The 11618-nt window shown below is 32.4% G+C and overlaps 2 protein-coding genes and 1 pseudogene across 2 annotated transcripts; all 3 read left to right on the forward strand.

Annotated features, from left to right (window-relative positions):
* Positions 1-478: 478 nt before the first annotated feature.
* On the forward strand, positions 479-2383 carry LOC131642894 (uncharacterized). Its single transcript, XM_058913060.1, has 5 exons — positions 479-779; positions 869-922; positions 1031-1126; positions 1298-2169; positions 2267-2383. Exons 1-5 carry the CDS (start codon positions 479-481, stop codon positions 2381-2383), a joined length of 1440 nt encoding a protein of 479 aa, XP_058769043.1.
* Positions 2384-3049: 666 nt separating this feature from the next.
* Positions 3050-6757, forward strand: LOC131642895 (uncharacterized; annotated as a pseudogene).
* Positions 6758-8907: 2150 nt separating this feature from the next.
* LOC131642896 (B3 domain-containing transcription factor VRN1-like) lies at positions 8908-11222 on the forward strand. The gene is made up of 6 exons (XM_058913061.1): positions 8908-8985; positions 9409-9883; positions 9997-10053; positions 10147-10310; positions 10516-10771; positions 10867-11222. Exons 1-6 carry the CDS (start codon positions 8908-8910, stop codon positions 11220-11222), a joined length of 1386 nt encoding a protein of 461 aa, XP_058769044.1.
* Positions 11223-11618: the final 396 nt, after the last annotated feature.

The following is an 11618-nucleotide window of genomic DNA, read 5'->3' on the forward strand; positions in this document are numbered from 1 at the left end:
ATTTGGTTTTACTTTAGTATGCATGCAACTATATTTGGTTTCATAATTTCACTTCTTGATTTGGGCCATAATTTCATCATGCAGGTTCTACTATACCACTTCATTATTCCGAGTCTTCTATGTAAGTAGAGCATTGTTTTCGATATATTACATGTGAGTATTAGTTGTGTGATAAATTTGTGTTACATGATGTCTTTGGCTACCAAGTTTTATTGTTTTTAACTATTGTACACATTTCAATTAGAACACGCGTGTGACGTGTGCTCACCTTTGAATTTAATAAACATTTTTATCAAATTCATAGGAATTTGATTTTCAAATGTAGTATGATTTTATTTCTTTTATTTCTTTTTTGGTTTTGTAATAAATCTGGGCGATTGTATATCCTTTTCTATATTTGCTACTGTTTCTCAATATCACCAGTGTAATTAAATTACTTTTACATTACGTACGATTGTTTGGCAGCTATATCAGCGTAATGGACTTTAATACACACCAAATTGGTAGTCAACATCAAAGGGCACGGAGAGCAGAAAATGAACGCAAAAGAAAACAAAATATGGACAGTGCGCAAAGAGAACACCATTTATCGAGACGTCGGGAAAATTATAGGCGGAGACAAGAGAAACAAGCTCAGACTTTACACACTGTAACCACTCGATCGAGGGTTCCATTACAGAATTTGACAAACATGACTTTTCCAAGTTCACACTTTCAAGGAACTCATGACCATGAGGCCGGTCTAAGTAGAATTACACATGTTAATGACGCTGCACTTGGTTGGTGGTGATCAATATAAAAATTATGTCATAAAATTATACAATATGAATGTTAATTTGATGTTTAACGTATCTTTGTAACCCCGCAGGTCGTACGTTCGCATCACCCCATCAATCTATCAACAACACCCAATCTGGTACAGGTATACTGGGTTATTATTTTAATGAAACGATAAATATTTTAACATATATATATATATATATATATATATATATATATACATCTGAACATAATATTTTTTAATTACCAGATGATGTGCCTGTGGATGGATCTACGGAGGATGTAGCAATATCAGATGTCAATGTTGAAGGAAGAGACAATAATGCCTCACCGTGTCAATCTCAATGTATGTTCATTAACTTTCTCCCTCAGATAACTATCGCTTACATTCAAGAGACGTGAAATTGCAAATTATACGTTATTAAATTTGTATGTTGATGCACTGTGCGTTGAGTTCTTATTTGTATTTTCGAATTTACATAACATTCAGTAATCAATATCTATCCGCTTCATGTAGCCTCGCGACATCCTTTTCGAGCAAGATACAATATTTCTCGAAATTTCACAAATAACATGGTGATGGCAAAATCTAGGTTGCCTAATCCAACTACATGTAGACGTTGCAACGCAAAACTGTTTCACCACGAATCACGAGACACATGTTGTTCTGGTGGGAAGGTATCGTTTCCAAGGGTTGATGCTCCTACAGAATTGAAAGAACTATTTTCGGAGGGTTCGGCAGAGGGAAAACATTTTAGGCAGCATATTCGAAGTTACAACCATGTCTTCTCTTTCACTTCAATTGGTGTTCACGTCGATGAAAAAATTCTTGCGTTTGGTCGTGGTATATATACATTTTGTGCTCAAGGAGCTTTTTACCATAACATCGGAGGTTTCTATCCAAATGAGGGTGACAGACCGAGCTTCCTACAGTTATACATCTATGACACAGATAACGAGCTACATTATAGAATGCGGGAAAATCCACAACTACACCAGACTGTGGTTCAAAAACTACAACAATTGCCCCATCAGTATAATCCTTTTGTAATTAGGTTCAGACAACTGTCCTTACTTCCAAATATCAATGACTGTAGCCTCATACTCAAAGAGCGTCCAAGTAATCACCCTCAATATAATCTTCCATCTGCGGAACAAGTCGCTGCAATTATTGTTGGTGGTGATACTGAATCTATGGCATACGGAAGTGATATTAATGTCATTCGCCATGATGGCCATCTAAAGAAAGTACAGGAAACAAAAGGATATTATGATCCCTTGCAGTATCCTATATTGTTTCCATTTGGGACGCATGGTTGGGATGTTAACACGACAAATTGTAGTGGACGAAGAGTGTCATGTCGAGCGTATTACAGCTACATGCTTCAGGTACATTTAAGTTATTTTTTACTACATATTAGAAGAGCATAAAAATAATTTGAAAAACATATGGTTTACTATTGACATGTTTTATAATCCACCGTAGATTCGTCCAAGTGATCAATCAATGTTGTTAAATGCGGGTCGACTATTACAACAATATGTCGTAGACAATTATGTCAAAATTGAATCAGGGATGTTAAGGTGGATTCGAGAACACTAGGCAAATATACGTGCTGAAGTGTACCAAGGTTTACAAGATGCTTTGCATGTTGGTGAAACTAAAGCAGGTACGCTTTAGTATTTAGTTATAGATTGATAATTCTTTGATTGTTTAATCACAGCCAAACATATATCCTAAATCTAACACATTACACTAACCATCATAGAAAATATTGGAAAAAGAACAATATTACCATCATCATTTATTGGAGGTCGTCGAGACATGACATAACGTTACGAAGATGGCATGGCTATTGTTCTTAATAGCGGTAAACCAGATATTTTTTTGACCATGACGTGCAATCCTTCTTGGTATGAGATAACATCAGAACTTCTACCTTTTCAAACACCACAAGATCGCCCAGATTTAATAACGAGAATATTTCGTTCTAAATTCGAGCAATTGAAGGATGATGTCATTAACAAAGGAGTCTTAGGAAAAGTTAAAAGTTACATGTATGTCACTGAATTTCAAAAACGAGGATTACCGCATGTGCATATGTTGTTGGTCTTGGAAAGTAACGTCAAGTTGTGTGACCCAAAAGATTACGATAGTGTGGTAAGAGCTGAAATACCTAAATTAGAATGTGAACCATAGTTGCATGAAGCAGTTGTAAAACATATGATCCACGGACCTTGCGGCGTACTCAATCAAAGATCTCCATGTATGAAAGATGGCCAATGTAAAAAGAGGTATCCCAAGCAATTTTGCAACGAAACACGTCAAGGCACTGACTCATATCCAGAGTATAGAAGAAGGTTTGACGAACCTACATCTATAGGTAGAGATAGTTCTGTTGATAATAGATGGGTGGTTCCTTATAACCCTTGGTTACTGTTAAAATATGACTGTCACATCAATGTAGAGGTTTGCAGTAGTATTAAAAGTATCAAGTATCTATACAAATATGTGTACAAGGGCCCTGATCGTGTGTCTATGGAGGTTCACAAAGGATCATACATGGACGAAGTCCAGCAATATGTTGATGCGAGATGGATTTGTGCTCCCAAGGCAATATGGAGAATTTTTCGATTCACTCTTTATCGATTATATCCTTCTGTTGAAAGACTACAGATCCACTTGCCAGGCCGCCATCAAGTGCGCTTTTATGAACATCAAAGAATTGCAGACGTCTTAAATAATGAAAGCAACTCCAAAACAATGCTCACACAATTCTTTGCGCTAAATCAAAGAGATCTAGAGGCAAGGAATTATCTGTATAGAGAGATACCAGAGCAATACTGTTGGAACAGTAGGGGAAAGGAATGGCATCGCAGGTGATCAACGAGAAAAGTTATTGGAAGAATCTATACAGTATCTCCTTCGGAGGGGGATAAGTTCTACTTGCGGTTATTGTTATCTCATGTCAGAGGTCCAACCTGTTGGGAATATCTTCTTACAAATAATGGCATCCCATTTAATACATTTAAAAAGTCAGTCGAGGACCAAGGATTATTGGAGACTGATCATAGTATTCGTGATTGTTTGGTTGAGGCTGCGAGTCTCCGAATGTCGTATGCTTTAAGGAGGTTATTCGTGACGATTCTAATATTTTGCGAACCTACTGATGTTAGAAGTCTTTGGGATGAGTTTTTTACACATATGACAGAGGATTATCAAGCAATGAACAATGGTGTGGAATTAGTCTTGACTAATATGTTGTTGAAGGATTTGAATGAACTCTTAGGCCAACATGGCAAAAAAATTGAAGATTATGATCTCCCATCATTATCCCCTGAAGAAATGGAGGAGAATTTAAACCCAAGTGTCATACAAGAGGAGTTAGCGGTTGATATCCCAAATGAAGATATTGAATCTGTTGCTAAATTAAATAATGACCAGATGATTGCGTTCAAAACCATCATGAATGTCATCGACCAAAAATACAGTGGGATATTTTTTTTTGATGGCCCAGGTGGAACAGGTAAAACATTCCTTTATAGAACGTTGATGGCAACTTTACGAAATAGAGGAGAAATTGTTTTAGCAACTGTATCATCTGGCATAGCTGCAACACTATTACCCGGTGGTAGGACTGCACACTCTCGATTTAAGATACCTATCGAGATACAACCGGGTTCCATCTGTGGTATACAAAAGCAAAAAGATCTTGCAAACCTCATTAGAGTGGCAGCTGCAATAATTTGGGATGAGGCCCCAATGATAAACAAAAATTGTTTAGAAGCCTTAAATCGATCATTGCAAGATGTTTGTAGCAACAATGCTCCATTTGGTGGAAAGGTTATGATCATGGGGGGTGATTTTCGTCAAGTTCTTCCTGTTGTAAAGAAAGGTACTAAGGCACAAATGATTTCGGCGTGTATTGTTCAGTCTCATTTATGGGCTCATACAAAGATTTTGCGGTTGCGTCAGAATATGCGGTCACTCCATGACCAAGAGTTTGCATAATTTCTTATTCGAATTGGTAATGGTGTTGAACCTACCAAATCAGATGACATGGTGAGGTTGCCTTCACAAATTGCAATCCCGTGGGAGGGTGAACATTTTATACAAGTACTTATCCAACATATTTTCCCTGAATTAGAATTGCATGGATGGGATGCCCCTTATATGGTACAGAGAGCTATTTTGACACCAACACATGACGAGGTTCAAAAATTGAATGATATAATCATCGACCAGTTTCCAGGAGAAGAGCATGAGTTGTTGTCGTTTGACGAGGTTGAGGGGGATACTCATAATTTATACCAGCAAGAATTTTTAAATTCAATTGCACATGGTAGTTTGCCACCACATATTCTAAAAATAAAAAAGGGTGCACCATTGATGTTGCTGCGAAATCTAGATCCTAGATATGGCCTATGCAATGGGACGCGGTTATTATGTCGTGGTTTATTTATGAACCTGTTGGATGTGGAAATCTTGACAGGAAGCAATGCAGGAAAACGAGCTTTCTTGCCAAGAATTAAAATAAAAACATCTACAAGTGATGGGTTGCCTTTTGTACTAAGTAGAAAGCAGTTTCCTGTGCGACTAAGTTTTGCAATTACAATAAATAAAGCACAAGGACAAACCATTCCAAATGTTGGAATATATCTTCCACGACATGTTTTCAGTCATGGACAGTTGAATGTGGCTTTATCCAGAGGTGTCTCACAGACTACGACAAGAGTTTTGATCAGGGAGGGAAAATTACAGGGAGAAGTTGGTGAATATACAAAAAATGTAGTCTTTAAACAAATTCTTTTATCGCATCCGCAGGTATTCACTAACTACAATATAAAAATTCATTACACAATAGTTCGTATATTTGTTACATGAAATACGATTGAATATTTTGTATTTTTTGCTAATGACTAACTCTAAAATTATCCTTTGATTTACTATACAGGCAAGCTAAAATACAGTGAAATCTTCCAATTATGTAAGGAGTTGAGACAAAAGAATGTTGAACCTCACTACAACACAAAGGTGTGTTATACCGAAACATTATTCTAATTTCATTGTGTTATGTAAATTGGGTCATTGCTCCTCTCACTATTATTGTGCAATAAATTTTAGATGGGGCACTTTCAAGATAAATGGAACACATGGAAGGACGAACAAACTATTTCTTCCATCGACAAACCCGACAATAAGGTGTATTTACATGTTTATGCAAAGTAAATGTGAAAAAACTATTTGTTGCATTTTTCGTCACCATTTCACTAATACTTTTATCATCCTTATTAAAATAGGTAAAACGTCTGCAGATTTACTCTCTTGGTTGGAGCTCCACCGTCATAACAGATAAAACACAACTTTGGAAGATGGTGAAAAGAGAAATATTATCTCAAAGGATAGAGAGGTATTAATATTATTCATTTGCAACTTTTTAGTCCTAACATATTTTTGGAGGCATTGATTTAATGTTTATTTATTTGTTCATCTCTGGATATAAAACCATGTATATTATTTAAGTTAATTGTTTAATTATTTTAGCAAGAATCCATGTAATTCAAGCATGGAAAAGAGTTGTTGTTCTACCAAATCTACACTAAAACAATATATCTCTATTCTTCAGGTATTACATTATTTATATTTTTATACTAAGCCAAATTATACTTTACGAATAACATGTTATAAATTTATTTGTGACTTGATCATATATTTCGTGATGTATTTGTAGTTTTTTAAAACTCAAGACTTCATTGATAAAGGGGTGTATGAAGAATTGATTCGACTATTTTCAAGGTATAAAAATTATTATATTACTCTAATTACTATTAATACTACACTATCTTCTTCTCTAAAAGATTATAATGTGAAAGTCTTACCTTTTTACTCATTACTACGGAAATCAAATGCAGGGAAAAGGATAATTTTTGCCACAAATATTTCATGTTCGGCCTTCCTTCATTATCGCGTCATTGATTACACACGATAAATTGTGCATTGTATGCACCGGTCTTTGAATACAATTTAATGCATGTGTTTGTTTTCCATTTTCAAAGTGTAATAATATTATTAGCATGTTTAGAGATCATACATTCAATGGTATCTTAAATTTGTTTACTTCTACTAATACTGTCTATATATGAATTACTTTTAGCAGGACGTATAACTCAAACTTTCGGAAGAGACATATGTGTTATTGAATTAGTGTCCTAAGGTCATGTAGGAAGAAGATAGGGCTCATAACACAATTTTAAACAAAGTCATTTATGTTGTGTCTAACTATTAATTTTTTTTTAAATGTTTCGTACAATATAAATAAATACTTTAAAAGTTGTACAGACATTTATTTTTCTCTGCTGTGCGCATTAAAAAAGCGGGCAGACGGGCACGGGAGTGCCCGTCTGAACGCTAGTCATTAATAAGTTTAATACATCTTCCGTCTCATATTGAGTATCTAATTTGAGCTCTGCGTGGTTCTTTAAAAAATTATTAGATGTGTTAGTTTAAATGATAAAATTAACATCATTTATTAAAATATCCTTATTTATTATAGCTAGTAGAGTAATTGAAAGTGTGAACGTTAATAAAGAGAAAATTATTTTGAGACATAGAAAAAGTGCAAATGAGACGATTATTATGAGATGGAAGGCGTATTTTTTCTTGTAAAAATATTATCTTTTTAAAAAATCAATTCAATACATCCCTTGTCATAACTAGAAAACGAATTTTTATATTTAATTAGAGACACGTTCCTTTATAGTTTGGATAATTACCTCATACTATTATATTCATATTTTTTGAGAATACAAATCTTGATAATACATAAAATTATAGATTACATTTTTTTTAGCAATTTGATGAATACATATCGAATCGATAATACAAAATTTTGTAGATTAGATTGAATCCTGAAAGTTCAGAAGTAGAGGTCAATTTATATGTAATTTGGATTCACGTAACATTTAAGTTATTTTTTTTTTCAATAAACTCAAATATACGAACCATGTATTTTCACTATCTCATTCTCTGTGCTGGTAAAGAACAATAGCAATGTGTTAGTGTTCATGCATTATGAATTGGGTGAGGCTAACAATCGGATAAAAAACAATAGCAATTGTTTAGTGAAATAGTTTTGGAACTTTAGAGAATCATGTATTGGCATGTGTATGCATGTGCTTTAATTTGATCCTTTACAAATATCAAATTGATTGATTATCATTCTAAAATCAAATTGATCCTTTACAAATATCAAATTGATTGATTATCATTCTAAAATCAAATTGATCCTTTACAAATATCCAACATGTGTTTTTTTATAAATATCAAATTGATCCTTAACATGTTGGTTATAAAATGTTTCTATTACTTCAGGGGTAGATATAGTTATTAAATTCATGACACTTTTCATTACGTAACTAAGTATATATAAAAATGAAAAGGATAAGTAGTTCTTTATTGGAATTTTTTTGGAATCTAGTATATTTACATGAAAAGCTCCACCTATGATAGTATAGGTTTAGTAGTGAAAATGTGTGTCTATCATCCATCTTACCATTTTTCTCGGCATTAAATGCTACCTACCATCTTAATATATTTTGTTTTTAACAAAAAAAAGTACTAGTGTGTTTCTTAGTACCCTACAAAGTTACCCAAGCCATTCCCACAAAAGATAACCCAGCAACCAGATTGTTTTTGAGTTTGTGAAGTTGAGAGTAAAACAAAGCAAGAAGAAGCTTTCATACAATAGAGCAACATCAAGAAGAAGATTACAACTTTTTTAATACTTAAGGTAAATTGTTCTTTCTACTGTTGATTTTACTATGAGTAAAATATCGTTTTTTATTTATTATATTGAAATATTTATTTTTTTCTTTAAGTAAATTGTACTGTAGCATATAACATTAATGACATTAAATCTTGATGTTTTATATGGATATTATATTACTTTTAGAGTTTAATGGATTTTAGCATCATTCAACTATATCTATTTTTTTGTTATTTTAGTCTTAGTTTCTTAAAAATTCTAAAAAGTCTTTTTACAATGTAATATTGTTCCTCAGAAATAATGTTACATGATTATGATTATTATAGTAATTAAAATTTCATCTACTTCTGAAAACAGTATTATGGAGGCAAAAGCAGAGATTTACACTGTTCGATTCTACAAAATTATTACTACACCAAATGTTCAAGATGGAAAAATGGTAAGTATTATTTAATTAGTTTTGCCTTTTTTTGTTCTATTTTACTTTTAACTTTGATTTTATGTATGTAAAAAAGATTCATATTCTTGTATTTATCAAATCAAGCAAGATGAAAATTATATGGTTCAAATTTAATATCTGTTGTTTGGTTTTAAATTAAAAAAATCAAACTTTAAATTTCAATTGTCTCTTTCCATTCAAACACCTCTCATGTAATGACTTTTGTATTGGAAAAAAAATTTAAGTCTCTTATAATGAAATAAAACTTATAAAAATGAGTTAGATTTGATGAAAATGACTTGGATTTAAGATTGTATTAAGATATGTTAGTTCTTATTAAAAAGTGCAATGTGAGTTTATGATTTAAATGCCTATGAATTTTAACATCATATGTATGTTAATATAAAATTTCATATTTTGTAGAGGCTTCCAAAGGATTTCACAAAAAAATGTATTAGTGATATGCCAAATCCAATATTTCTCAAAACTCCGGATGATAAAAAATGGGAAATACATACCGCTAAAGTTGATGAAGATTTTTGGTTTGAGAAGGGCTGGAAAGAATTTGTTACATACTATTCACTAGAATATGGTAACATGATCATGTTTCACTATGAGGAAAATTCTCATTTTATGGTGAACATATTTGACAAGAGTACTCTTGAAATTGAATACCCTTTTCAAGACAATCAAAATGAACAAAACAACGTTGTCCTAATTAGTGATGACGATTCAGTTGAAAATTTGGACAAGTCACCTTCATTCAAAGAGAAAACCAATTCAAAATCATCAATTCCATGTCCTCAATCACTTAAGAAATTGAGAAGTTACAACAATGAAGGTGTTGGAACAAGCACCAAATTCCAAAACATATCAAAGTCTCCTTTGCAAACTAGTGGTATAGTTTATGATTTGATTTATTCTTTAACTATCTTTTCATTTATCCAATTAAATTTTGAGGTCTGTTTTTCATATATTTCCATGTTGTTTTTTTTGATGATATATGTGAAGGTGATAGAAGAGAATCCAAATTCTATAACTCTTCTAAGCATCATGACCAAGCTAGCGGTATACTATCTTTCTTTTCATTTATCCCATACAAATCTTAGGGCATAAATTTTTTTATAAACACTTATGCTGTTGATTTTTTCGAAAATATAGATGGTAATTCTAAATGTCAAAAAGAAAAGCAAGAGCAAAAGCAGGAGCAGGAGCAACAATCTGTTAAAACTAATGGAGCATTACGTAGAGCTAAAAAATTCAAATCCAAGAATCCATTTTTCACTGTTGTCATGAAATCTTCATATCTTCATACTCATTTTTTGGTAAGTCTTTGTTTACATTTGTTTTTATATATTAATTTTTTTCGATTAATCCAAAACGTATATAACTAATTTGTTGTTAAAAAAAATACATATTATCAATTTTGAGGCATATATATCTCTCAATCAATTATTTATTCACAAACTCTACGTAGTAATTAATTTATAGTTAGATTTTATAATAACAAAAAAAAAAGTTAAAATGCAGTATGTCCCAACATGTTTCACAAAAAGTTATATGAAGAAACAGAAGAATGATATTCTTCTTCAGCTTATGGATGGGAGCACTTGGGATGCAAAATATTATTTTGGAAGAATTCAAGCTGGATGGAAGAAATTTTCAGCAGACAACAAGTTGAAAAAGGGTGATGTGTGTGTTTTTGAGTTGATCAATTGCAAAACTCTAACTTTCAAAGTATTAATATTTGGACATGAAAAAGACCTACATTCACATCTACCTCAAGGTATATAATATAATCCAAATTGATTTTTTAAGGTGTTTACTTTTCTTACCTATCTTAATTTGTAAAATAATAGTTTGCTCATTTATCCCCTTAAGAATTGGTTCAAAGAGAAAAGGATCGTGTAAGAGAGAAAAACACAAGCCGGTCAAAGATGTTTCAACCATTGATGGAGAAGACTGAGAAAACAAGAGAGAGTGTTGAATTAGATGTTCCAAACGCAAGACATGTGTTAATAGGATGTTATCATAAGATTCTTCATGAGCTCCAAAAGTTTCCGGAAGATCACGTGTATCGTAAAGCTGTTGAAACAATTACGAATCAAAAACTTATGGTGGTTTGTCAAGAAGAAGACTTGGAGATAATTAAGAGTCGTCTTGGTTGTGGTCAACTTGAAAAACTCATTGAAGAGGCTAAGGATGAACTCAAACTAATTGCCTATATGATTAAATAAGTATTTTGGGGTACCAATGATCACAAAATTAAGAATTTTGAAAACGATGCACCAACTTGAAGCATGCTCTTTGTGAAACGTTACTACGTTAGAGACACTTCTGTCTAAATTAGTGTTGGTGTCAACTGTAGCATTGAAGCCATGAACTTTATCTTCATTTTACTTATTATTGCATTAAAGCTAATTATTTGAATTTAGTAAGTGTTTTTTACAACTTATTTGGCATGTTTTATTACCTCTATTTTTTTAAAAGCTACTTTTGATATCAATCAATTTATGTTAAAATCATTATAAACCTTAACATGTATTAATAGCGATGTAGTAATCAAAGACATGAAAGCTATCTTCAAGTAATTATATGGTTTTTCAGTTTCAAAAAAAAAAAAAATACAATTA

The sequence above is a fragment of the Vicia villosa genome, unplaced genomic scaffold, assembly GCF_029867415.1.
Source record: "Vicia villosa cultivar HV-30 ecotype Madison, WI unplaced genomic scaffold, Vvil1.0 ctg.006039F_1_1, whole genome shotgun sequence".
NCBI classification, from domain to species: Eukaryota; Viridiplantae; Streptophyta; class Magnoliopsida; order Fabales; family Fabaceae; genus Vicia; species Vicia villosa.

Bases quoted from the DNA above. Each gene is read 5' to 3' on its own strand.
- LOC131642894 (XM_058913060.1), top strand. From the start codon at position 479: ATGGACTTTAATACACACCAAATTGGTAGTCAACATCAAAGGGCACGG. The intron at 780-868 runs GTTGGTGGTGAT...GTAACCCCGCAG, and splicing joins TGTTAATGACGCTGCACTTG to GTCGTACGTTCGCATCACCC. The intron at 2,170-2,266 runs GTACATTTAAGT...AATCCACCGTAG, and splicing joins ATTACAGCTACATGCTTCAG to ATTCGTCCAAGTGATCAATC.
- LOC131642896 (XM_058913061.1), top strand. From the start codon at position 8,908: ATGGAGGCAAAAGCAGAGATTTACACTGTTCGATTCTACAAAATTATT. The intron at 9,884-9,996 runs GTATAGTTTATG...ATATATGTGAAG, and splicing joins GTCTCCTTTGCAAACTAGTG to GTGATAGAAGAGAATCCAAA. The intron at 10,054-10,146 runs GTATACTATCTT...TCGAAAATATAG, and splicing joins GCATCATGACCAAGCTAGCG to ATGGTAATTCTAAATGTCAA.